We start from the raw sequence: 26,786 nt of genomic DNA, 5'->3' as shown, positions 1-26,786 counted from the left end.
AGTGACATTGACTACGCTCTTCTAATTGTGCTGTTATTCTCACGAAAATAGGAGACTCTTAAAGAGTAGTGATGAGGACTAGCCCTACCAAATAATACATTCAGATAGATTGTTCCTGTTTGTTTATGAACAGATTCCCGAGTAGGAGCATTGGAGGGCTTGCCAGACATAAAAATCATGGAAATAGTTGACTGTAGGAATTTTAGATTTTTTTTAACATCAGAGCTCTGAACAACAACCTAGGAAATGCTGTTTTAAAATTAATATCCTTAATGTAGAGTCAGTAAGGAAAAGATGGACACAGACAAATAGACATAAAGCAGAGGTAGTTCATAAAGGCAGAAATAGACGTGGTCAGTAGACAAGGCAGGAAGGTCGTCACGAAGAAGATGAAAAGGGTACTCTCACATGTCACAGGTAGAAGGCACATTTGTACACCCTCCTGAAGGGCACTCGGGATTCCGTGAGCCTTAAAAATGTTCCCACTGTTTGGGAATTTATCCTAAGGAAGTCGTGTGTAAAAATGGTGGTGGCAGCATCTGACCTCCTGTGACTTCATGAGGGAGAAGGAGAATGAAGATAGCAGCCCAAGGCTGATTGCTGTGAGGCAGAGGTCAGACATGCCTCCTCCCGCCAGCCTTTTTACCAATTCTGACACCAGCTGTCCCTCCCACAGGAACTCTTCATTTCTCTGCTAGGTTCGATAATTTGTTGCAGTGGCCACACACAACTCACAGACAGTACTCAGGATTATGCCATTTATTAGGGAAGTAACAGGTTACAATTCAGGTTCAGAAACTCTCAGGATACAGTTCTTCGATCAGGACGACCTCTTCTCAGCCATGCCTGTTGACTTGCCTCTCTCTGGCCCCTTGACCTCTGCCCTGCTCAAGCGTTACAAAGCTGTTTTAGTTCTGCTGATAAGTGCTCAGAGACACCCAACTCTGCCAATAAGCCTCAGCTCAGAGGCACTCAGCTCTCTCGCTCTGTGGGTTGATAAGCCTAGCTCTGCTGCCAGTGCCCAGAGGCGCCCCACTCCACCAGCAAGCCTCCTGCCCAAAGGCACTCGGCTTTCTCACTCTGTGGGCTGGGAACTCACTACACCATCTCCTGCCAGTCTCCTGATTCTCCTGCCGCAGTTTCTCTACCTCTGCGTCTCACTGTCTGTGGTGTTACAGCTCTCCCTCTGCGTCTCCTGGATGTAGGAGGGTCTCAGCGCGGAGATCCTGGGTCCAAAGGACATGCTGTGCTCCCATCACTTCTTGATGGTAGTCAGGCTTGCCCCCGGAATTGGCTCTCTTTTAAGCCTAACAGGATGGCAAAACTGACCAGTCCCTTTTTTGGGGTTCCATACACACCTTATTTGTGTGGTCCCACCCACACAGGGTTCCATGCATGTTATTTGCATTATTAGCAAGCTGTCCAATCCCCTTGGTGGTCCCCGGCACCTCATTTACATGGTCCCACCCCAGTCATTGTGTGGGAGTCACAAAGACTGTGACTAGAAGGGCCATATTAAGTAATTCACTGAACTGTATAATGAGACATGTTCACACACATTTTATTGTGAACATTATTCATAGTGAAAGAAGAGAAACTGTATCCCTCGGGGAATAATTAATTTGTGGTGTATTCCTACAGTGGGATTTTACAAAGCCATTTAAAATTATGTATTTTAAGAATACTTACTGACTTGAGAAAATGCATAAAACTCATTATAATTGAAAATAGGGAGAGAGAAAAGTGTTTGATGCAACACGATCCCAATTTTGTGTGAATTAAAAAAAGGAAGACAACCAGAAGGAACTGTGTCAACCTGGAAACAGTGTGTATTGCTGGGTGGTGAGATAATGGCTTTTGTTTTCCCCTTCTCTGCTCTTCTGCATTTCTGTGTCTCCTGTAGCAGGTTTGTAGCTCTATTAGGAAAAATTGAGCTGCATCTTTTATATTCTTTCTGTCTGCCTTGCATTTACCAGAAGTCAGACAGCTTGCCTTATGCCATGGAGTTCTTCGGCAGTTTAAGGATGGTGAGGACTCTGGGGTTACCTGGAAGTGGTTACACTGCATGTTACCCCTAGCCGAGAGCCTGCTGGAGCGGGGAGGCGTGTGGTTGAGCATCACGGTGGGCCGGGAGGATAACACAGACTTTCTGACTTAAGTAGGGTTGAGGTACATTGCAGTCTGCCCTTGTTCCCCATTTTTTTTTTTTTTTTTTTTTTTTGGGCGTGTTTTCCCAGGAAGATGCACTTGGAGGCTTTTTATTTGATTGCAGACATGATGCCTGGGGATTCTCCTCGTTACTTTGCTCGCTTCCCCCTCCCAGAAGCCTGCCCTCCACACTTCCCCTTCCTGCCCGCTCCCAGATTAGCTCTCCCTCCTCTTTGGGCATCGAGCAGCTCTTGTGTGCCTGGGCCGGAGGGTAGCCCGCCATTGTGGCCCAGTGCCTCGTGTGCGATCTCCCTCACTCAGCCGAGGTGTGGTGCATGCCCGCGGTCAGGCACAGCAGCTGTGAGGGAGGAGGCACTCGGCAACTGGTGGAACGACTGAGAGGGTGCCCTCCTCAGCTCTGCTCCCTGTGACCCTGGGTCAGTCTTTTGTCCCCACCTTGCAGGGTATGGCGCTAAGGTCATCTCATGGAGGAGATTGTTACACAGGCGATCAGTGAGCGCCTTTTCTGTAGAGCAGTGTTACCCACGCCCACAGCCCCACACCCAGAGTCTGGTTTTCCCTCAGAGATGGTTCAGAGGGTGTCTATGCCAGCTAAGAAAATTTTGTTAAACTAGCTTCTGCAATTTTCCCTGTAAAACTTTTTCACTTTCCAGGTGTAAAATTAAGAGGGTAATGCAGTTTGTCAAGCCACACCCTCAGCCTTGCCCAAGATTCTGATATGCCACTTAGCTACAGGTCTCTCCCCGTTTTTGAGAATTCATCATTGTGGTAGAAATACGTATATTCACGCAGATTTTTGGCAAAAACAAAGCTAATGAGAAGCACATGGTGGAAAACACAAGGTACGCACAGCCAAAAGGGAGTGCGGCGGCAGATACCCCACTGCTGTGCCCAGAGATGGCATCGCAGTGCGTTCCACATAAAGAGGGCAGAAGGGCCGATTCCTCATGCACGTCCAGGAGGGATTTTGTAGAAGAGAAGCTTTGATGGGTGCGGTGATAGATTTTCCTAAAAGCAAGGATTTATTCGTTTGCTCTGCAGATGTCTGCAACGTTCAAAAGCCCTTGGACTGTTTCCATTTTCATCTCACACATTGCACTAAATGGAAGCAGTTAGCCTTTGCAGGAGCTGAGAGTGGTGAGGGCGGGAGCAGTCAGGAGAGCGTGCATCCAGCATGGTCTGCAGAGGCACAGTCAGCAGGCATTGGGAGCGGCACCTAGAAATCATGGAAGGGGAGTAAGGGCCTTGATGCTGGAGGCATAGAAGGACCGTTTCAGGTGCCCCCCTTCAAAGGTCGCATGCCAGAGAAGCTGACAGTGGAGCGGTGCCTTAACAGCACTGGGGACACAGGACAGGAGCTGGCAGCATTGCTCTGGGGACATGTTGTGTGAAGGTCCCCGTGGGGCGTCCATACAGGAGTGAACGTCAGAATCCTTGATGCGCTCAGCAGTGCGAGAGGTGTGTGTTGGGCGTCCTCCACATACGGGTGCAACCATAGTTGGAGGTGAGGTTGCCAAGGAGGAGAGTGAGGCCCAGACTAAACCTCGAGGAGCCTCCTGAATTTAGAACTTGGGAAGGAGAGGCAGAAACGGGGCTGAGAGGAGGAAAGTGGACGCCAGTGCCGACCACGTTCCAGTTCTGCCACAGCCGAGACGTCTCGTCTTTGTATGTCGTCAGCTCCATTCCAACTCAGAGCCACCCTGTGGATAGAGTAGAGCTGCCCCTTGGGTTTTCTAGGCTGTAACCTTCACGAGAGCAGATGGCCAAGTCTTTTCTCCTGCGGAGCTGCTGGATGGGTTCAGGCTGGCAACCTTTAGGTTAGCATTCGAGTGCTGAACCATGGCACCACCAGGGCTTCTTTTCTGTCTAGCGTTAGTAGAAGCTATGTAAGCACTGACAGTTTTAGAATCTTAACTGTGCCTCAGTTTCCTCATCTGTAAAGTGGGAATAATAGTACTTACCTCAAAAGGTTGTTGTAAGGATTAAATGAGTTAAAAACTGAAATCGTAAAACAGGGCCAGGCCCAAGTAAATCCTAAATAAGTATTATTCTCCGTGCTCTGGGTATATCAGTGTAAGACTTCGCTGCAGAAAATCAAGTCACAACCACGGCTAGCCCTAAGGAGACCTGGTGTGCCTTTCTGCCCAAGAGGCCCCATCCCCACAGGCAGGCCTTCTCCCTTGCCAGCTCACTGCTTTGTTTACAGTGTCATCTCTCTTAGACGTCATTCTGAAACCCTTTATAGTGGAGACCTTTACTGCTGGTTTGGGTTTGGGACCTTGGGTATCTCTGCCCGGGGTAGTTGTTTTAAAAGCGCTGAATATTCGAATGTGTTATTAGAACTAGTGGTTTAATAGAGGACCCGAACCCCATGCTTCCCATAAGCAGGCATAAATGTTGGGCTTTTTTCACCAGGAGGCGGCAAGCCCGGCTGCAGAAAGAGCTCGCGGAAGCGGCGAAGGAGCCTCTGCCCGTTGAACAGTAAGTGGAGACACGTGAGCTGTGTAGCTGTGCTGTTTATTTAATTGGCCCTTTGGAAATAGTTTTATAATGCTTTTATTTGTTTAAAACCCTTGTACAGATTTTTCAAAAAGAAAATGCAGAAGCTTAACGGAGAAAATAAAAAGCACTTCTGCCACGCAGAGGTACATCCGTATATTGTTTCAGGTGTATTTTGGTGGCTTCTGAACTGTCACTGTTGGGAATGGTGCTCGGAATACGGCCTTTGGCCGTCCTTCTGATTGCTTCCTCAAGACACGTTCTTGGAATAAACTTTTGAGGGTCTAAGCTCTTGGAGCATGTTGCCAGATTACCTTCCAGAAGGGTGTTCTGGTTGACACTCTTCATTAGCTGTAAGGGTGAATTCCAACTCCCTGCTCCCTTCGTGAATTCCAGCCTCACCGTTTCCCGGTTGACACTTAGTATATCCCATTTTCTACCCCTCATTGGGGCCATCGCCGTGGAATGCTGGGCTGGGGGTCTTCCTCTTGCCCCCTTTTGGTTTGTGAATTTAAGTGGAAGTCTGGCCACGTCTTTGAAGCAGAGATGGCTCTCTGGGAACAAATGGAGTGGAATTTGTTCTGGAGCTTTTCCTCATCTGCCTAGGAGTAGGAGATCCCCACTGAGATTGGAGGCTTTGTCTTCAGGGTGGGTGTTTAACAGCTAAATTCCCTTTGATCTGGTTCAAGGGGTGTTTCTTTTCTGTTGAAATAAGTGTTAGAATATAGTATTAGAGTGATGATCCACTGTTTGAAAAAGTGTTGGTTGTTTCGTTTTCAGTGGAGGGGAGTGGTTTAAAATTCAGTGGGATCATCCACCAGTCGAAGGTCTTCCTTTACAAGAAAACAGGAGTCTTCACACCAAGCCAGTGCTTGGTTGGAGGGTGTGTGCTTATTTCTGTACTCTCAGGTGTGGAAAATTAATCTCAGACTAACTCCCCCCACCCCCCAAAGCCACAAAGTAGGTAAGTAAATTGTTGACCTGGATATGAGATTTGATTCCTTAAAAACAACAGCCTAAAACGTGTCATTTGCCCACCTTCCAGTTGTCAGTTGCTCTCTCTCCACCACTGCTGTTCTCCTGGCGGTCCCTGTGTGAGCACAGCTGGCTCCCCAAACTGCACGAAAGCCAACCAAGGAGAAGATAAAATGCACAGCCTGGGTTAATTCTACCTGCCTTTGCTCTCCTACATCCAGGCCAGAGTTGGGGCAGAGTTACATGTACTCCTAGAATAAGTGGCCAAGGAAAATAAATATACTTCAGCTTAGTTTAAGTTGCTTAGTAACAAGTCCTTAAGTATATATTTACCTAATCCAGATAATTAATCATGGGACAATCTTGTTTGTAAGTTCTTACCAATCCTGACAGTCTTGGGTTATGACATTTTATTATTTTACTTCCCCACAAAGATGACAGCTCTGTGGGAGGTTATTAAGACCAAAGTAATCACTTACCTTTCCCTCAGCCAGGAAAGATGTGGCCATAGGAACAGGGAGGAGGGGATTCCAAGGGTGCTGGCAGCCCTCTGAGAAGTGGGTAAACACAGGAGCCCACACGTCTTCCTGTGACGTCATTGAAACAGGACAGACTCTGCAAAGGTCAGGAGTGCCAGGCATTTAAACACAGGCATAGAATACCCGGAGCTAAAAACGAACTGCGTTGAGATTTTGCTTTTCTGTTTTTTTTTTTTTAGCCCCAAAACTAAACCCGTTGCTGTCGAGTTGATTCCAGACCCTAAAGAACAGTTTAGAACTGCCCCATAGAGTTTCCAAGGAGCACCTGGTAGATTTGAACGGCCGATCTTCTGGTTAGCATTCGTAGCTCATAACCACTACACCACCAGGGTTTCCTTTTAATTAAAGTGATATTTAAAAATGAGCCGTAAATGCAACCCTGGATTCCGTTACCCTTTTAGCAGTCCCCTCCCCCCCTTTTTTTAATTGTGCTTTAGATGAAGGTTTACAGAGCAAATTAGTTTCTCATTAAACAGTTAATACACATTGTTTTATGACATTGGTTGCCAACCCCACAACGTGTCAACACTCTCCCCTTCTCGACCTTGGGTCCCCACTTCCATTCATTCAGCTTTCGTGTCCCCTCCTGACTTCTCGTCCTTGCCCCTGAGCTGATGTGCCCATTTACTCTTGTATACATGGTTGAGCTGTGCTTATTATTGTTTTTATGCACCTGTCTAATCTTTGGCTGAAGGGTGAACCTCAGGAGTGACTTCAGTACTGAGTTAAAAAGGAGTCTGGGGGCCATACTCTTGGAGTTTCTCCAGTCTCTTGTCAGAACAGTAAGTCTGGTCTTTTTTTGTGAGTTAGAATTTTGTTCTACATTTTTCTCCAGCTCTGTCCGAGACTCTCTGTTGTGATCCCAGTCAGAGTAGTCAATGGTGGTAGGCGGGCACCATCTATTTGTGCTGGACTCAGTCTGGTGTAGGCTGTGGTCGTTGTGGTCCATTAGTCCTTTGGACTAATCTTACCCTTGTGTCTTCGGTTTTCTTCATTCTCCCTTGCTCCCGAAGGGGTGAGACCAGTAGAGTATCTTAGATGGCTGCTCATAAGCTTTTAAGACCTCAGACACTACTCACCAAAGTAGGATGTAGAACATTTTCTTTAGCAGTCCCTTTTTTTAAGGATCCCTGGTGGTGCGGTGGTTAAGCACTCAGCTGCTAACCTAAAGGTCAGTGGTTCGAACCCACCAGCCACTCCATGGGAGAAAGATGTGGCTGTCTGCTTCTGTAAAGATTACAGGCTTGCAAACCCCATGGGGCGGCTCTGCCTGTCCTGTAGGGTCACTGTGAGTTGGAATGGACTTAATGGCAACGGGTTTCTTTTCTCACCTGCGTTCTTGTCCCTGTGCTGTCGTTCTCTGGTGCTCCATGGCTGCCCCTTTGACACTGTTGTGTGGGCCACTCAGCCCTGTCTGATGGGACCTGGTTTACTGGTGAGCCCCGCAGTCACACTGTTGTGTGGGCCGCTCAGCCCTGTCTGATGGGACCTGGTTTACTGGTAAGCCCCGCAGTCACACTGTTCATGTGTATGAGCCCATCAGCTGGGAACCTGACTTCCGATGGGAAGGCTGTACCCTGGTGCTGTGTGTGTGCTCACAGACTTAACATGCGTTATTTCATTGCTCTCCAAGCGGGAGCTATGTGTTTACACCTCGAAGGATCCAAAGCTCACTTTAAACATTATTTTCAGTTGGAATTCTGGATTTGATTGGAGCAGGTCAGTATTGCCTTTATTATTGCCCAGAGCGTGGCAGAGCGCTCTTTTTCTCCAGAGAACCGTTAACCATCCCTGCCCTAGCCAGGTCACAAAGGTTGTGTGCGACTAGGACATGGTGTTAGCACGTGCAGAATCATCACAAAGCTTCTGGTGGGCAGAATCAAAGCCTCGGCCTCTTGCCCTTCCTTCGTAGGGACGATGACATTGAAGTTCTCCCGGACGAGACCTCGGAGCAAGCTGAGGAGACCTCTCCCGTGCGGGCCATCAGCAGAGCGGCCACGTAAGTGGGCGAGGTGGGGCAGGACAAGGAGCGCCGGCCGAAGCTCGACAGCACATGTTTGGGCGTGCCCAGAGACCCTCTCGGGAAGTGGGCAGGCTCCTGGATGTCCCCCAACCTCCTCGGGTCACCTGCCTCTGATGGAAGGGAAGCTGCTCCCTTAGTGCTGACAGGCAGCTATAAAGGGAAGCACCCAGGTGCGAGCAGGTGTCTAAATACATAAAACATAGTGGGTTCCTGAAAGAGGGGCATTGTTTAGACACACTGCTTAATCCTTCCTTGGACTCAAGGATTGTTTTTCATTTGCTACGGCTATACTAAAAGGATGAGGATTGGTCATTAACAACAAATTATTTGGTCGATTAGACAGTTTCTTCATCTAAACAGTGTCTCTGGGGACATGAATGCTTGGGAACCTCCTGGGCTGGGTTTCCCCCATCGCTCTGCACTGCTGTCTGGTGGTTTGCTAGAGTGCGGGGTTTCTACTCGGCCGGGTTTAGGGGAGTAAAGGGGAAACAGGCTCCTGGGTGCCTATTTTGTGGACTGTTTGTATTGATGGATGATTTGGGCAAAATGTTTCAAAGGTTTAAACCTATCCTCCCCTCCTCTTTAGTAAGCGACTCTCGCAGCCTGCTGGAGGCCTTCTGGACTCTATCACTAATATCTTTGGGTAGGTTAGACACATTCGCCTTGCCTTGTAATGTTTGTGTAAATATACCTAAGTGTATGTACATGGGTTGTTATTTCTTAATGTACACCAGAATTTTAGTGGGGCAGGGTACACAGATGCCTCAATTTCAGCTTTTCATTTAGCTTCTTCTTTCTCCCTCAACTTCCTTTCTCTTAATTTCGCTGCGTGCTGATCTCTGGCCTTTCCCTTTAGTCTGTCCGAGTCTCCCCTTTTGGGACATCACTCTTCTTCCGATGCTGCCAGGTGAAAACCGCTCTCCTGTCTTAGCCCAGCATGTGAGTGTGGGTGATTGACAGCCATGCTGATCACGCTTCACTGCACAGTCACCAGACATACACGTGCTAACCAGGATGCTTTGCATGTTCCTGGGAATGCAGGGAGCCCGGCGGAGCGGGCCGTGGGCTGAGCTCCGTGGACAGTCGTGCTCTGCTCGCTCGCTCTTTGGGCATGCATTTGGCCCCGCCTGGACCGCGAGGGGAAGGCGGGGAGTGAGTGTGAGTGGGCAGAGAAACCCTCCTCAGTGTCTTCACAAACGCTCCGGAACTAGCTGTCACATTACTTGTGTGGACTGAGCACTGTCATTCAGGATGGCTGTGCAGTTGTGAGTGCTGGAGTCAGTCAGTGAGACAGTGAGCCCAGGTTTGTCTGGGGCCCTTCAGTTGTCTTATGAGTGAAGACACTTCCGATTCTTGTGAAGCGTTCTGGTGTAAAGGACCTAGAAGGGAAAAGAAGCTATTGGCGAGGGCAGTCTGCCTAAGCCAGGTTGTCCTTGACCTCTTCTGATAGTCGGATGAAGCCAAGCCCTGTGCAGCCGTGACTCATGTGTTCCTTCCTGTCATTCCTCAGGAGACGCTCCGTCTCTTCCCCTCCAGTGCCCCCAGACAACATGGACTCTCATCCTGGCTCCAGTAAAGACGTGAGGGTGCCAGCTACTGCGCTGTATGTCTTCGTAAGTGTGGTCGATCCCCAGGCCCCGCCAATCTTGTTGTGGTAACAGAGCCTGGTAGTTGGAAGATCCTGTTCACGGACACTCTTCTGCTGCTGTGCTTCCCATTGCCTCATTCATAGCAAGCTTTCTGTCTGCTGGCTCCTCTGGTGGAAAGAATTGATCTGTCTCGCTTAGCTTCAGAGGACAGGATTTAGGACAGCCATCCTCGGCAACACAGGACTGGCTAAGAGAGTGGAGGATTGCCAGAGGGATGGGACAAGGGAAAGCTAGTTGTGATGGGGGAGAAATCTGAGTGATTCACGCACTTGCTGTCACCAGTTGGCTCCAGTGTAGAGTGAGGGTCTGGTCAGTGGTTCATCATGGAGACCAGAAGGACGGCTGCTGGCTTCCTGAATTATAGCCTTACCTGAATGACCTCCGACACTAGGCGCATGTGGCTGGAAGGAGGACACAGTCCTGGGCAGGAGCCGCTGTGACACCAGAGCTGCCAGCTGGAGTTCAGAGCAGGCCCTAGTGCTGCTAAGTAACTCAGATCCCAGATGGGGCAGTGACCCTGAAATGGAGCCCGTCTAGGGGATGTAGAGGTCTGTGGCTGAGGGCTATCGGGGTACTGGGGGACGGGCAGAGCCCAGAGAGCAGAACCCAGAAGGCTGGGCCAGATCTTGGATTAGCCCCTAAAGTCTGCTGTATCCCCAAGATAGAATGCCTGTGCAGTTACCTTTCAGTTCTAGGCATAAGGAGGAACTGCAGTAATTAGGCATTTCCACAAAGGGAACAGGCTGGGAGCTGAACTACCCTGGGTGTGTAAAGGGAGTCCCCCTGCGGATGAGATGTTGGACTAGAGACCATCAGGCCCCTCCCCACCCCACAACTAGGATTGCCTGTCGGGCCTGGGCAGTGCACGGAGGTCAGTGATGATTGGTAAAAGGTCTGACTGCACTGAACGTCATAGTCCTTCCTTGCCCTTGACTCCCAGCAGCCCATTCGTTTCCTCATGTCACATTTAAGTCGTGTGTATGGGGTCTTGGCGCAGCTGACAGTTTGGGACTCTGTCAGTGTGTGTTCCTGAGAGCTTAAGGTTCACAGCTGACAAGCGTCTGACAGAGCAGTTCTGCAGGAGGCTTGTGAGGGCAGGCAGGCGTGACGGTGCGTGATCTCAAGTTTTCAATCTGAGACCTCCTAAGCAGTGAGAGAGAAGGAGGGAAACACGTGCAAGTGGGAAGTTGAGTCAGCTGCCCTGCAGATTTTCCCCAGTGAGACACCAGGCCACCACGCAGGTCCTGACAGCACGAGGCCTCCTTCCCCGTCATGTAGTAGTCACTCATGGTGATACGGCAAGCATCTTCTTTTTTCAGTCTCAAGCAAGTGTGAAGATCAGATTTGTCTTCCCCAAACAACCTTTTAGGCATGTGATTGAGGATCTATCTAATGAGCTAATGTTTACAGCCTGTGTTTTCCAAAGTCTTTTTCCCCCTTTTTTATTATGGGAAATTTCAAACCTCTGCAGCAGAGAGAATAATACAAAACTCTCATGTACCATCACCGAGGCACACAGCTTCCGGTATCAACATCTGCTGGTCTTTTTGTCCCTCCCCCACCCCGCCCCCACACACCCCTTTGCTGGGGCAGCTTAAAGCGAATCACAGACATCCTGTTTCACCCATGAGAGAGGAGGCTAGGGTGAAATCTCCCGTTGCTCCCTCTGCCCGTTGTAGGATGGGATGCATTTCTCATCCTGAACGCAGATGCCCTTGCCAGGTCATGTATTTCAACGTTGATGCCAATCTCAGGAATTTCCCTGTGAAGAATTTAAATTCTCACAAAATAATAATTGTCACTTTCGTTGAAGGCCTCCTTATGGCCAGGCACAGTTCCAGGTGGCAAAGCCTATGGAAATCCTTTTTTATAGGTGAGCAAGCCGAGGCTTTGCGAGCTTCAGCTTGGCAGAGGTCACACCAGTGCCACAGTGCCTCTAGAAAGAACTGTAACTCGCATGTCGGGCAGGACTGGATCCACCCTTGTTTCAGGATGCGTGTTTAAACCTTTAGTGAGGAGCCCAGAGGGTTGACGTTCGTGGGGAAGCAGTAGGCTTTGTTGACCGTGACCCTGACTGGGCCTAGCACGCGCTTGTCTTGCAGGATGCACACGACGGGGAAGTGAATGCCGTGCAGTTCAGTCCTGGCTCCCGGCTGCTGGCCACTGGTGGCATGGATCGCAGGGTCAAACTCTGGGAAGTGTTTGGAGGTGAGAGCCTGCCTGAGTGGAGAGAGGGACGCTGTGTCAGTGATGTCACTTTATGTGGGGGATCATCTAACAAAACATTGCTCCCGCTTCAGTTTGCTTTCCATTTGGTGGATGTTTGCTCCCATTTTCCAAGTAATGACTAGAAAGTACTATTGTGGATGTGTTTGCGTGAGTAAGGTTTCATAATTTTTCTCAAGTACACACTAATCAGAACATCTTCCAAGATAGTACTAGTTTTCAAAGGAAGATAAAAGATCTCGGTGTCATGGGTTCTGCCATTCACCTGTACGTGGGGCTGTGGTTTCTGCATTTAATAATGACTGTAGCCATCGCCTGGAAAAGACAATTGGCCAGAGTCACATCTAAGCTAGAGAAAAGTAAAGGGGTGTGTATCACCCAGGACAAATGTGTCAAATAAATGACCCCTCAGACAGGCCCCTAGGCTGAAATTAAATCTTTGTGGTTGATGCTTGTTTACAAGTGATCCTTGTCCTCAGGAACAGCATTAGAACCGGAAACGGGAGTTCATGGCACCATCTGTTAGGACTCTGAAGCTGCTCAGAGCCCAGTGTCGAGATGATTTTTGAAATTCTTTTAGTTAAATGGATGCATATTTTCAGTGTTAAGGTTTAACCACTTGTCAAGTTTCCGTGGTTGCTGCACGTACATTGTCACAACGTGAGCGAGCCTTGGAAACATCATCGTGAGGGAAGTCAGTCAGAGCCAGACAACAAAGCTGATGTGATCTCACTAATGTGAAGCACCTAGAACAGGCAACCACATGGAGATCCGAGTTTAACAGTGGCTCCCACGGGGGAGGGGGCGGGGGTTATTGTTTAGGAAACTGAGGTTTTGTTGATGGGGATGGATAGTTCGGCAGAGGCTGTTGGTGATCATAGCACAGCATGATTGATGCAGTTGATCTCACTGAATTGTAAACATGAAAAACGTTGACTTGGCAAATTTTGTGTCATCTATATTTTTACAACGATAATATATATACACATATGTATGTTGGGTTTGTCGAGAAACACCGAATGAATTTAGGAATGTTAATGGCTGACACTGTTAGGAAACCATACTAAAACCATGTATGAATAGGGATTTTATGAGGTCAGTTTTTTACATCTAAGCAGAGAGTCTGTTTTGATGACAGCCTTGAGTTCTCACAGCAGTGACACTGGAACCCTCTGTTGTACTCCTTGGTCAGCAGAAACATCTGTAAGAAGAGCTCAGCGCTGCCCGGCTGTCATTCTCCAGCAGTGTTACCTCTTTGCTGTGAAGAGGAAATAAACACTAATCAGAGTTAACACTGGTCTGACTTACACCAAGGCGTAATGTGTGTTAGGAAGATCAGGAGTCTCTGCTGGGCCTCCTGAGTGATGAGTGGAATGTTTGACGGTGCTTCCTGGGGTTCTGGGAAACAGCCGTCAGTCAGGTTGTGGTTAACTCAGGGCCTTTTATCCACAGACAGCTTATTGCTGTCTGCAGTTTTTCCTCCTTGGCAAAGCCCAAGTCCAAAAGGCTTTTTATGAAACAGTTCAGGGATCCCCTTCTTCCCCTTGTGAAATGTCGGAATGGTGACAGTGTCTGCCCACTGGGCACACTGGCCCTCACTGTGTCAGAAGCAGAAGGAGGGTGTCGTTAGCCTCTGTTGCTGGCTCCCGTTGTAGTTCACAGGTCCTGTCTGAGCTTATTTGCTGGCTTTATGTAACTTTCTGTCTTGCCTCTGCCTTTTTTTCTTTTTATGCAGACAAATGTGAGTTCAAGGGGTCCCTCTCTGGCAGTAACGCGGGAATTACAAGCATTGAATTCGATAGTGCTGTAAGTATCTCAGACTCGTGCAAATGGTTGATTTTAGAGTCTTTTTTAGAGACAAGTAAGACATTTGGTTCTTGAAATTGAAAAATAATTTATCTGATTTCTCTTCCATTCTCTGCATTTTCAGTCAGATCCCTGTAGGAGAAGGATATGGGTAGATAATAGAATTAATTGCTCCATCTGCTCTGATGCTTGGGATTTTGTTTTCTGCAGGAGGCCTGTGATGTTGCTGAGTACTCTGTCGGATTGTGAGTTTCAGATGCTGAACTCTAGGAGCCAGTCTTTAGACATAAAATAGATGTGTCCCTCTCTCACAGGCGAAGCACTTAAATGAGAGCACTCAGCTGTGAATCAATGTAATAAGGTTATGACTGAGATGTGTGTGAAGTAGTACCCTGATGACGGCGTAATGAATTCAGGGGCGAGGGTTAGGGAATAAAAGTCGGCGTTTGAGGCCGACTGAGGTGATTGAGGGTCAGGTGCAGAAAGTGAAGGAAGGATGTTGTGGACAGCGGCGTTTGGATAGGGCTGTGCAGTAGCTGGGGCGGGGGCCGTGGCAGGCAGGGGAAGAGTAACTGCCTCCTCTCTCACAAGTCATCATCTGCATTGCCATCTCGGGGCCGGGGGCTTTCTCCATATCCCCCCGTCGAGGGTCCACCCTGTGCAGCCTCCTCCTGTTGAAGCGCAGCCGCTGTGACTGCTGCATGTACTGGGCTGAGAGCAAGGGTCTGGGTGTTCATCGTCTTTGGGCCCAGCACCCAGCAGAGGGCCTCGAATTTCACTGGGAGATGAGCAAGGGAAGAGGCAAGGGCGCCTCTGGGGCCCCTGGCTGGGACAGTGGCTAGAGAGTTTCCGGTTAACAAAGGCGCCAGGGGCAAGGTGAGCAGGGCTGGAGGGTCCTTTGAGCTGGCGGCATCGGCCCATCCAGGTGAAATTCACCCTGCTCAGAAGAAGGTGCTGAATTCACAGAAGCTGGTGAGCAGCCAGCACTTGGTGAGCAGCCAGCACTCTGGCGGTCAGAGTTGGCACTTGGAGTGGGTGTGTCAGTTCAGACAGCTAAACAAGCCTTCTTGGATTGGTTATTGGAGAATGCGTAGCTTGTGAACCGGATTCCTCTATTTTGGCTAAAAGTCATTTTCCCCCTTTATTCCTACAGGGATCTTACCTCTTAGCAGCTTCAAATGATTTTGCGAGCAGAATCTGGACTGTAGATGATTATCGATTACGGGTAAGTCCGCATTCAGAAATCCATCTAATCTCCAACCCGCACCTGGTTATCGAGACATAAAGGTAGATGTCGGCAGGGTGGCGAGTGAGAGGGCTTGCATGGGTTTTCCTGCAGTCCGACTTGACTCGCCACACCCTTTCCTTCCTCCCGTGGAAAGTTTCCACTTTGCACTCCCGCTTTGTCCAAGATTCCACTTCAGAATATCTGCAGTGTGACCCCCCGCGTTTCCACAAAGGTCCCGGGATACTCCAGTTCCTGAGAATGAGGTGCTCTGACAGATTGCGAGTTGAGCTGCACTTCAGAGATTTTAGCACCAGCACGTGTGGTGTGGTTCTCGAGGGTCCCGCGACTTACTCGCCCCGTCGCAGAGTCTTCATTAGCTGTAAAGTAGGATGTAGACACGCAGACGGATGCACTTTCTGTGAAGGTCAGCCTGGTATGTGACAAAGCGGCAAAACATCTCTGAAAACTTAATGCTGGAAAACGGGAGGCGGGGAAGGGAAGGTGAGTCGATGGGGCCAGATGTTGGTTGAACCCAACTGAAGCCGCTTGGCATCCTAGAGACAGACCAGGCGTGATGGTTATTAGATTGTGTTTGTTGTACTAGTGAAAAGTACAGCACTGAATTTGCAGAGGTCTTTTTTCTCTCGGGCTTGAAGGACTTTTCACATCAGCAGCTCATTAAGTAAACGAGGCGAGTGAATGATACAATGGCGAGTGACTTCCATCTTGGTAGGCATTTTACAAAAAAAAAAAAACAAAGGCTTGATACGATGAACTTCTTCCAGGTAAATCTCAGGGTGCTGGGAGAGCTACAGTAGAATGGTCCATTAGGTGGGTGTTATGGATTGAATTGTGTCCCCTAAAAATAAGTGTTGTAAATCCTAGCCTCTAGGCCTGTGGTTATAATCCCTTTTGGGAGTTGTAATGCCTTTGTTATGTGAATGAGGCAGGATTGGTGTAGCGTGTGTCTTGAGACAGGCTTTGAACCAAAAAACCCAACCCTGATGACATAAGTCAAAGCGATATTCAGGTTGTAGGGGAAGGGTTTCTCTGTTGGCTCTGGGGGAAGGAGCTTGTCTCTTCTAAACTTCTGTTAGTCGGTTCCTTGGTGATCTTCATGTGGCTTGGCATCTGTTTTCCCCCATCTCTGCTTTCTTCTCTGTCCTAATCTGCTCTTTTTATATCTCAAAGGTAATTGGCTTAAAACACACCCTACGTGGATATGGCCTCTTAACAAAAAAAACTCATTCCCAAATGGGATCGTTGTTGTTATGTGCCTACCAGTCGGTTCCGACTCATAGTGACCCTGCGTGCAACAGAAGGAATCGCTGCCCTCTCCTGCACCATCCTCAGTGTTGTTATGCTTGAGCCCATCGTTGCAGCCACTGTGTTGGTCCATCTTGTCAATAGTCTTCCTTTTCTTCGCTGACCCTCTACTTTACCTGGATATTGTTGTTGTGTGCCGAGGAGTCTATTCTGACTCATAGCAGCTCTGTAGGACAGAGTAGAACTGCCCCATAGAGTTTCCTAGGCTGTAATCTTTACGGAAAAAGGATCAGATCCCTGGTGGTGCAGTGGTTAAGTCCTCTGCTCAGCTGCTAACTGACAGGTCAGCTATTCGAACCCACCAGCCGCTCCTGGGGAGAAAGACCCGGCAATCTGTTTCCGTAAAGATTACAGCCTTGGAAACCCTATGGGGTAGTTCTACTATAGGGTCCTGTAGGGTCGCTAGGGGTCAGAATCAACTCAACGGCAGCACATTTGGTTTTTTAATCTTTACAGGAGCGGATCACCAGTCTTTTTTCCACGGATCGGCTGGTGGGTTCGAACCACTGACTTTCGGTTAGCAGCCAAGTGCTTAACTACTGCACCACCAGGGCTCCTTCAGCCATGGGTATGGGGGTTAAGATTTACAACTCATATTCTAAGGGGACACAGTTCAATCCCTAATACCAGGTAAGGTAGGTAGATGAGGAAACAGGTCCAAGAAACCTACGGTCACACTGTTAACGAATACTAAGATTCGGGTTTCAGGAGGGGCCTGGACCATCTAGGCTGAGATAGAGCAAGGCTGAGCAGTTACTGAAGGGGCTGTATCCAGCCTTCTGTACCTCAGTCCCTCTGGGAAGCAAAGGAGCCAGATGAGCGTCTGCCATTGTGCAGGTGCTGTTTCTTAGTGGTTAAGGAGGAGCTCTGTGCAGGTGGCATCAGCCGTTGGCTCTGAAATAGCAAGAAGGAGACCTGGAGGCAGGGGACAGACCTGACCTGGAAGAGAGGGCACATGTTAGGAAACTTCCCAGGTGAACTAGGTTTAGATTGCAAAGGTGGGCCAGCATCTCGTTGGAGAGGGTGCTCTCCGTGTGTTGGAGCACCCAGCTTTCACTGGTGGGGCTGCTGTTGCTGAGTTCCCAGGAGACTGTGCTGGATGCTGGATGAGTTGGCTTTATAGGGCCTCCAGTCTGCCCATGCCCTGGTCTCTTCTTCCCGAAGTAAGTGTGTGAAGTTCAGGAGGCCTTTCCAGCAGGTTCTCCATACCCAACTCTCATGAAAGGCTAACCAGGGTTCGGGATATGGGATAGGTTCCGTCTTTAGGGGCTCCGGGCTCCCCCTTGGCCCCAGTTAACAGGTGATGTTGAAGGACACGAGGGGGCCATTGTCAGTGTCTCCTTAGCTTTTACGGTAGGCGGGTGGTATAGAGAGCGACCAGACTTCAAGAAGCGGTTGGTTGTTTGAGTGCTTGCTTTAAAGTCATTTTGGTAAACTTAGCCTAGAAACAGCTTGTACTGCAAGGAACGTCTTCCCTAAAATCTAGCAAGTCCGTTGAAAGCCACCTGGTGGTTGTGTACGATCCGAGGTAAGGAACTGCGTGGAAGGCCCCAGGTGTCACTCCTTCCTGTGGAAGTAGCCACAGTGAGGACTGGGTTTCAGGCAGTGGCTTTTACTTCACAAACGTCCTTGTCAGTGTCTGCAGTCTCCTGGAGTCGCTTGCCTTTGGTTGGTGTTGGTATTAGCTGTGTGATTCCGGCAAGCGGAACGCCTGAGGCTGCCTGAATGGGCAACTTGGAGAGTTAGTGGCCAGTGAGTAGGGTCTGCCGTGAGGGGCAGGAGGAGCCGAGCAGAGAGCCCACGAGAGAAAAGTAATCTTTGCACCTCCCCGTTTTGGGGCTCAGGCTGCTGTGACTTCTGAACCTACTGCTCCACCTTATCTCACCCCTGTTTAAAAGTGGAAGATAAAACCCAAAAATAGTGTTGAAATCAAGTTATTAAAAATAAAGATCAAAAACACTGAGTAAAGGATTTTAAATCAGCATGTTCCACTTCCACCAAGGGCTGTTTAAGTGGTGAAGGCGAGTGCTTGTGAGAGGCCAAGTTCAGAGCAGAGAGAGCACAGAGGGCCCTGGCCAGCCCCGGGCGAGTGCACCCCGCTTTCCACCAAGGGCTGTTTAAGTGGTGAAGGTGAGTGCTTGTGGGAGGCCAAGTTCAGAGCAGGGAGAGCACAGAGGGCCCTGGCCAGCCCTGGGCGGGTGCGCCCCGCTTCCCACCAAGAACAAGACAAGGAATGTAAGACTGGAAAAAAGTGAGGTAGTCTATACGAAGGGCCAGAAAGTAAAAATGGCCCTTTCCTTTCTTCCACGAATCCAGCAGTTTCATTCCTGGGACCAGGTCAGGAGACAAAAGCTCTGTGCTCTGAGACGTCCGTTGCAGCCTCATTTGTGACAGTGATTCTTAGAATGACCAAGGTGTCTGCTGGCCAAGGAGGTTTTCATTAAATTGTGGTCTCATCGTCTGAGATTATTTAGCCATTAAGTACTTATGAGGACGCTTAAAGCAGCAAGTGTAAAAGGCCAAAGTCGAGGCCATCAGCTGTGCCCCGTCCACGCCGCCCTTTGTTGGGCCCTTCCTGCCGCTGTGTGAGGAGAGCTGGTGGCTGTCTCAAAGCCCGGACAGCCAGAACCAACCAGGATGACACCAGAGCTGCCCATGAACAACTGCTCGTGCTGCAGCGTTAAAAGAGCAGTGGATGCATTTTAGGAAGAGTATAACTGGGAAAATAATTAATATGTGCACTTAAAGTACAGGTGGTCCCTAGGTTGCGGACAAGGTGCGTTCCCAAGTCTGTCTGAAGTCGAATTTGTAGTCAAGTGGGAACAGGTGCTTGTGGTTCTTATTTAGCGTCCGTTAGTCCAGTGTTTGTCTTAGTATATAGTATCTATTTTACCTCTCTGTGCATAGAAAACAAACACTTCCGAATACATTGAAATACCAAACAGCAATACAGTACGTAATAATAATAATACGGTAATAATGAGAGTAACTACACGTGGTACCATACTGAAGAGACAGAACCTGTGCGCGTGTGTGTCTGTATATGGGGATGCAGTCCTGTAAGAAAATTAAAGAAACACTTCTTAAAACAGTTTAGATAGAATAAAAAAGATCATAATTAAAAGTTAACGCATACCAACCACTGTATTTAACTCAGATTTTTCATACAGTAGGCTTTGTGGTGGTTGTTCTTTACGAATTGTCCCTGAGTAACCCGGGGACTGCCTGTGTGCAAAAAAGTGTTAGCATAGCCAGTTGTGATATCTTTTTCCTCCCGTTATTTGTGCAATGTGAGTTTACTTTTATTTACTGTAAGTATAGAAGTATAGTAAGAAAGTATATTAAAAAGCACAGAGCTTTTTAAATTTTGATAGTGATTCATTAAGAACTTACATAACATGAGAAGTCCCAAGTTTTCTGTCTCTCCCAGCGATTTACACAGATTGGGTGATTTTACACTGCAGGTACTGTATTTGGTGTAATCCAAAATGCGTTGTTGCTGGGAGCTTTCTCGATTCTTCCTGAAGGATGAGTGGGAGGTTTTCACCCAACGCAGCACACAGCTGCCACCTGGCGACAGCAGTTGTAAGAGGCTAAGTCTTAAATCCATAAAAATGCCTGCCTTTGAGGGCACGAAGCGTCTGTGGGCCCACGTGTCCTGTCCTGTACTGAAGCGAAGTTGATCCACTAAGAACAGAGGACAGATTGATTTTTAAAATTTTAAAACTAACCCGTGAGGTCTTGTCTTTGGGACTTGGGGTTGGAACCCAGTTAAGTTAGCAGTTGTAAGAAGTATTAATTGGGTCTTTGTAAGGCATTTTTTAAAATTAGAAAACATCAGTGGATACTTTCTGAGCCTTTGGGGTTTTACGAACATTAACCATCTTGACCACGTGTTGAAAAGAGGTCCGTGATGACTGGTAAAAGGTCTGACCGCCCGGATTCCCCTGCACTCTGCCTGTCCCCAGCCGCCCCCCTCCCGTCAGGCTCCAGTTGTGCCGTGATGGGCAAAGGCAGCTGACAGCTGGTGGTGCCCCATCCTGTGTCCCTGCAAGCTCAGGGAGACGCCATGCTTGGCGCCGAACAGCACAGCGACAAAGGGATTCGGACACTGGGAGTGCCGGGGTCTGAGGTGATGATCTGCCCTTTCCAAGCTGAGGCCTCTGACTGCAGACCCCTGCAGGTCTTAATTGTTCTTGTAAGGAGCACTGCCTGCAGTGACCCTGCGCTTCCCGATTTTAACAGGCAACTGACAGGTACTGTGGCAAAATTCCAGGCTTTAAACAAGTTTTGTTTGACATAATCCAAAAAGGAGTTGCAAGGACAGTACAGGCGGGTCTGTGACAGAACTTATTTCAGAAAGGTCGTCTGACGCCCCTCCTTTTTTTTTTTCAGGGGAAGGCAGCTGAGGTTTGGTGCTAGTATGTGTTAGATTTTGTAAATGTTCTTTTTAGTGGGCGATTTATCCTCTGGGTCTTGATATCTCACCTGGGCAGCACCCAAGGTATAGTCTCTGGGACCTTCCCCAGCTGCTCAGCTGGCCAGAAACTGCTTCATGTTAGCACATGGCTTCTGTGGTTCCGGATCCTATGTTTCTTTTCCCTTTGCCCTCTCGTCGTTGCGTCTCTGACTATTCCTGACTGTCTCCATGTTTGGGGACCTGACTCACTGGAGCAGCAAGCAGGTGACGCCTGCAGCTGACGCTGTGGCTGTGTTCTCTCCTAGCACACGCTCACGGGTCACAGTGGGAAGGTGCTGTCTGCCAAGTTCCTGCTGGACAACGCTCGCATTGTCTCAGGAAGCCACGACCGGACCCTCAAACTCTGGGATCTCCGCAGCAAAGTCTGTGAGGAGACTCCGTCTGTCTATATGAGCGCTAGACATTTGCTGTGGGCGTGTCCGCTTGCCACGTCATCGCCTATGTTTAGTGTGCTGAGTTTCGAGTCCAGTTTTGTATTCAGTGTGGGGCTGGGGTAGTGGCAGCTTTGACATCTGAGGCTTCAGTCACAGCAGTAATCCTGATGCCTGATGGTTAGAGGGGCAGTGGTGTTATACACACAGCCACGCGGGTGCCTCTGCTTGATTCAGATGTTTGCTTTTCTTTCAGGCATAAAGACGGTGTTTGCAGGATCCATTTGCAACGATATTGTCTGCACAGAGCAGTGTGTCATGAGCGGACACTTTGACAAGAAAATCCGTTTCTGGGACATCCGGTACAATACCCGAGAGCTTAGTGGGGGCAGATGGGCAGGTCCTGTGGCGGTGGAGCCGTGGTGATGTTTGGTATATGGGCTGTGGTTTTTAACTCTCTGGAAGTGGCAGGAACGAGCTCCAGTAGATATTCTTTACCGCGAAGTAGACTCTCCAGCTCAGCAGTCATTTATCAGGCACGTGCTGTGTACTCGGCACTTTACCTGCTGCCGGAAAACAAAGACCAGCGAGATCCTCTTCAGGTGGTTTGGTGGTTTGACAAAAAGTCGTGGTGTACGGGGCGCTGACTGGAGATCGGTGCCTTTGTCCAGGCGTGTTAAAGAACAGCTATCAGGGCTAGTCCTGAGGGGTGAGGCGGCTTCACGCGACAGAAGAACACTCGCCCCAGACAGCAGAGCAAGCTGATGTGGCTGGAACCTGGCCGGGGGAGGCGACGGGCAGCTGAGACCAGTGGAGTGGGTAGAAATGATGCCAGTTGGCTAGCAGCCCTGGTTAGCACGTGCTAATCAGATGCACCGGTTGGCACTTAGCTTGTCTTTCCAGAAATGGACAAGGAAATCAATTCTTAGGAAATTTGGATTCCTAGACTCACAACGGCCCTCGGCTCTGTTGAGGGGGTGACAGAAGTCGTCCCTAGGGTGTTTTCCTAGGGTCAGGGGACACCCGCGGCCCTGGGAGAGGGTGTGTTCTGGCCGAGCAGCTGGGCCTTTTCCCCTCGTGACGTGATGAGGGGAAAAGTTCTGACCCTCCTGCGTTACACGTCCTCACTGTGTCTCTTAGGTCAGAGAGTATCGTCCGAGAGATGGAGTTGCTGGGGAAGGTGACCGCCCTGGACTTAAACCCAGAACGCACGGAGCTCCTGAGCTGCTCTCGCGATGACCTGCTGAAAATTATCGATCTACGAAAAAACGTCGTCAGGCAGTCGTTCAGGTGACAAGAGACGGACACGCCGGCTGGGCGTCCTTTAAGTCTTACAGGTTTCTGCAGCCCAGGGGCCCAGGCGTGCAAGCTGCCTGGGTCATGGTACCTATTGTTTGTTGCAGCGCCCCTGGCTTTAAGTGCAGCTCCGACTGGACCAGAGCCGTGTTCAGGTGAGGAGGGCCCCCTGCTGGGCTCATCTCCAGGTGGGAGCCAGGGCTCTGGCCCACGGGGACGCGGAGCTCAGGGCTGCGGTGCCCCAGCCCGACTGCAGGAGCCAGGGCCCCACTGGAGGCCGCCCTCTGTGCCTTACCTCTCTAGCGTCTCTTTTCCATGAAGATGAGTGTGTTGTACAAAAAGTAGCAGCTGGCTGGTTGCTTGGTTCTGGTGAGCACAGCTGGTTCTCGTCTCTTCACCCGTTTCCTTAGGAACCGCATGATAGGTGGGCGGGTGAGCACTGGGGCTGGACTGCACGGGCACGTTCCAGGGTGGGCCGCACATCCTTCTTCCTGGATCGCGCACCTTCCGACTGCGTCCACTGGCGGTTCCCGTGTTCTGGAGACGATTCTCCACAGTCGATCCTTCTTTTCTGTTCTCCTGCCCTCCTTTCCTGGAGCCATGTAACAAGGCTTCAGTTACGGAAAGGTTTAGCCATGGTGAGGGTGGCCGTGGAAGTGCATCCCTCAAACCCTGAGTCTGAAATCACAGGGTGAGGTGGACCTGGCCTTCAAGATGAACAGCACGTTGTGATCTCTGGGTGCACGGAGGACAGTCCTGTGTTTGACTCTTAAGTGAAGACCCAGCGTTACTTCTCAGGAAGAGGCGATGGGGACGCTGATTTGAGGTTGACAGCTTCTTTTGCTGTCTTCTCTAGCCCTGACGGTAGCTTCGTGACCGCAGGCTCAGCTGAGGGCTCTCTCTATGTCTGGAGTGTGCTCACGGGGAAGGTGGAAAAGGTCCTTTCCAAGCAGCACAGGTATGCGAATCCCGCCGGCCCCTCAGAGCCTGGGGATGGGTGCATGGCTGTCTTCCCAGGAGTCGTGTCCTCATCGGGCTGGGGCCTGCCTCCAGTGACCAGTCAGCCCCTGAGCAGGCTCACCTGGCTGCTTGAGAGAAGCCAGGGCTGTGCACGTGGTACTCTTCTGGGATTTTCTATTCAGACGACAGTTTTCTGCCTATGTATTCTACAAAGTATCCCAGCTACAGCAGTGGGGGCTGCTGGAGCAGAGGCTAGAGAAATGTTCTCAGTCCATCTCTTCTTGTCTAGCATGTGCTCCCCCTCCTTCCCCTTCTCTCCGCCATCTCTCCCTGGTGAACTGCTTCTCTTCTCTCGCCCATCTGCCTGCCTTCTCTCATTGGTGAGCTGCTCTCTTCTCTCCTCCCTCTGCCCTCCATCTCTCCCTGGTGAGCTGCTTCTCTTCTCTCCCCCCTCTGCCTGCCATCCCTCCTCCCTCTGTCCACCGTCTGTCTGGTGAACTGCTTGTGGCAGTACATTGCCTTCCTCTAAGCACTGATTCTCATGCACGTCTTTTTACCTTCTACTTAATAGACAGCCCCTGGGTCCTTTTTGTCCTTAGCTGTGTCCTGCCCATCCAAGCCCAGCTGCTGGCTAGAACGCAGACACCAGGTCCCCTCAGCCTCCCTCTCGGCATCTGAGTGCTGTGTGCTCAGCAGCGGCAGGGTCCCTCTCAGGCCTGGCCCTCCCGGCCTCACTCAGCCCCTCGCCCAGCCCTGCTCCTTGGAGGCATGCATGCAGCATCACTGAGCTCCCTTTCCCCTGCGCTCAGAGCCGCTCCCGTTGGGTGAGCTCGGTAAGGCCTGGCTGCCAAAGAGGCCAGACCCTCCCATCCCGGAACTCCTTAAAGAAGTGGAGCGCAGGCTGCTCCTAGGCTCCTTGGCCAGCCTGTGAGCGTGTGCGTCACTGGGTGGAAGGGTGCGGGAGGCCAAGTGGCCAGGATCCTGACGTGCAGCGTCTGAGCTCTCACCCCCGTTGTCCTGGTTTCTTCTCTTGAAGCTCGTCCATCAACGCCGTGGCCTGGTCTCCCTCTGGCTCACACGTCGTCAGCGTGGACAAAGGAAGCAAAGCTGTGCTGTGGTCGGACTACTGACAGGCCCCGGTGCTGGGAGCGCAGGTGCCCCTGCTGGAGGACTTGAGGGGGACTTGCGGGGCTGTGACGTGGGCTGCTGCCTGGACTTGGGGAGCGGCGTCCAGGCGGCATGCCCAGGGGCCTTGCTCTGAGAGGATTGCTGAGGATGGTGACAACGGCTCCCCGCCTGAGAGAGCCACACTGAGACGTGTGGCCTGCAGACATGGCCACAGGCCAGGCTCTTGCCTGTGGCTGCTGGGAAACACTACCGGCCCTCCCATACCTCACCGGGAGGCGGTCAGGCCCCGCTGGCTCCTCCCTGGGCCGCAGTGCCAACACACCCCCGGCCTGGGAGCCTGTCTCCTATGCTTCCTCCCGTCTGTCTGCCCACCGTCCGTTCTCGCCTGACGCATGTCAGGGGGCCCAGTTCAGAAACCAAAGCACAGGAACCTTCTCTCGGAGGAGGTGGGACCGTGGCCACCTCGGTAGTGTGCGTCTTTATCTTGGGGCTCTGCTCCTGCTCTGTCTCATTACTGCTGAAATTTCCTTGGGTTTTTTCAACTCTTCTTGGAAAAACATCTTTTCTTCAGAGCTTCTGACTCCCGCCCACACAAACAAACAATTCTACATATTGGTTTCTTGATATAGAAGTAAATCTCAATTTGATTTAAAAAAAAAAAAAAAAAAGATCCAGGGAGGAAGTGTGGGAATGTTTTTCCTGAGAAATGGGGGTGCTGCAGAGGTAGAGAATGTTCTGGGTAAGTCTGCAGGTTCCCAGAAGGGGTGCACACCCCGTTCTTTCAGGTGTGTCTGGATTACAGCCAGGCTGACAAGGGGTTCAGGCCCGGGAAGTATTAGTCCAGCTGCTTGGCCGGCCACTGCCGCTTTGCCAGGCGGGCATGCGGAGCTCTTGGTGCTTCCTGCCAGCCGCTCCAGGACGTGGGGTGATGGCTTCAGAAGGTGGGGGCTGAGATCGAGGCTGGGGGGAGATTGGCCTGTGAGTTTTTATCTTTACCGTTTTGCCTCTGTATAAAATCCTAGTTCCTTGTTTGAGTGTCAAAAGCTCCAATGGTTTTATCACTTTTTAATTTGCACTTTATTTTTTTTCCTTCCACACTTGTTTTCTGGAGGGGTGGGCGGAAGAGGACAGATACTGGGATGCCTCCTCTGCCGGTTTGCTCTTCAGGGGACTCGTGTTGGGGGGGAGCTGAAATTCACAGGCTAGGGCCACGTCTTCTTATTTATTTAATTATGTCGCCCGACAAACTTGGTTGTAAATAAACAGCAAAGCCAGTCTGCTCTGTACTGTCCCAGCTCTGCGCCTCCCGGTTGCCAGTTGATTCTCCTTTCTCCCTAGGAGGGGGGGAGCTCTGTCTCCATCCTGCTCCCAACACTCAGTCATTTGTAAATACTGCTTGGAGTCTTCCCTTGTATTCTTTTCAGCCCCTTCCCACAGATTACCACTCCCTCTAAACAGCGGCCTTCCCACATCCCATCAAAATCATCACTAAGACTGGGCAAGTGTCTCCACATTTTGCCAGGTGGGGTCGCTGTGAGTTGGAGTTGACTCAGTGGCAGCTAACAGCAACTGTGTAAGATGCCAGCCCAGCACGCTGGTCTCGCTCATCAGCTACCCCGCCGGCTAACACACGTGCTCTTGGTCCCGCAGCAGAGACTGCTCACAGGAGTGTCTCCTTTGGGCCTCCAGATGTCGTCTTTGCTAACGAGGCATGAGTTACCTTATGGAGGAGTGACTGATACCTAACAAGCAGCCTTGTGCCATGGCCAATGAGGACGCCCAGGAGTCCCCCGAAAACACCCCCAGCTATACAGGCTCGTGGCCACCCTGTGTTTACTGAGGGGACACAGCATCAGCTTAGCCCACCAGCTTGAGTCAGGGGCCACCAGAGATCTCAGAAAAGTGAATGAAGCCTTTACAGTCACTGTGACAGAGATGAGTGATTCCTAATATAGCCCCCAAATCAGCGTTACGACAGCCTCAGGTGATCCTGTTATCTGACCTTGGAGAGACGCGCAGCTCTTCCCTGCTTTAACACAGGACGGCTCAGTGTGATCCTTCCAACGGTGAAAGGATTGCTTACCTGCCAGAGTTGGTCTGAAGGGGTCACC

At 50.3% G+C, this 26,786-nt stretch overlaps 1 protein-coding gene and 2 non-coding genes across 6 annotated transcripts in view; all 3 read left to right on the top strand.

The window, feature by feature from the left end:
* The window catches only part of ATG16L1 (autophagy related 16 like 1), a 37,843-nt gene extending 11,711 nt beyond the window's left edge, over positions 1–26,132 (top strand). Inside the window, exons 6-18 of one of the 4 annotated variants that reach the window (XM_004389477.2) lie at positions 4,585–4,650; positions 8,095–8,181; positions 8,792–8,848; positions 9,716–9,818; positions 11,957–12,062; positions 13,816–13,886; positions 15,040–15,111; positions 21,166–21,286; positions 21,548–21,653; positions 22,432–22,581; positions 22,695–22,742; positions 23,444–23,545; positions 24,584–26,132. In XM_004389477.2, the coding sequence (XP_004389534.1) occupies positions 4,585–4,650; positions 8,095–8,181; positions 8,792–8,848; positions 9,716–9,818; positions 11,957–12,062; positions 13,816–13,886; positions 15,040–15,111; positions 21,166–21,286; positions 21,548–21,653; positions 22,432–22,581; positions 22,695–22,742; positions 23,444–23,545; positions 24,584–24,677 (1,183 nt within the window). In that variant the 3' untranslated portion in view covers positions 24,678–26,132. Of the gene's footprint in view, positions 1–4,584; positions 4,651–8,094; positions 8,182–8,791; positions 8,849–9,715; positions 9,819–11,956; positions 12,063–13,815; positions 13,887–15,039; positions 15,112–21,165; positions 21,287–21,547; positions 21,654–22,431; positions 22,743–23,443; positions 23,546–24,583 lie in introns of all 4 variants that reach the window. The other 3 variants (XM_004389478.2, XR_002822832.1, XM_023724489.1) reach the window with 3 other exon arrangements.
* LOC111819033 (small Cajal body-specific RNA 6) lies at positions 10,725–10,995 on the top strand. The gene has a single exon (XR_002822836.1). It is a non-coding gene; the product is annotated as a small Cajal body-specific RNA 6 (non-coding RNA).
* LOC111819032 (small Cajal body-specific RNA 6) lies at positions 20,346–20,602 on the top strand. The gene has a single exon (XR_002822835.1). It is a non-coding gene; the product is annotated as a small Cajal body-specific RNA 6 (non-coding RNA).
* Positions 26,133–26,786: the final 654 nt, after the last annotated feature.

This window comes from Trichechus manatus, unplaced genomic scaffold, assembly GCF_000243295.1.
Source record: "Trichechus manatus latirostris isolate Lorelei unplaced genomic scaffold, TriManLat1.0 scaffold00249, whole genome shotgun sequence".
Classification (NCBI taxonomy): Eukaryota; Metazoa; Chordata; class Mammalia; order Sirenia; family Trichechidae; genus Trichechus; species Trichechus manatus.
Note: the sequence above shows the minus strand (reverse complement) of the source record. Positions and strands in the feature narration are given on the sequence as shown.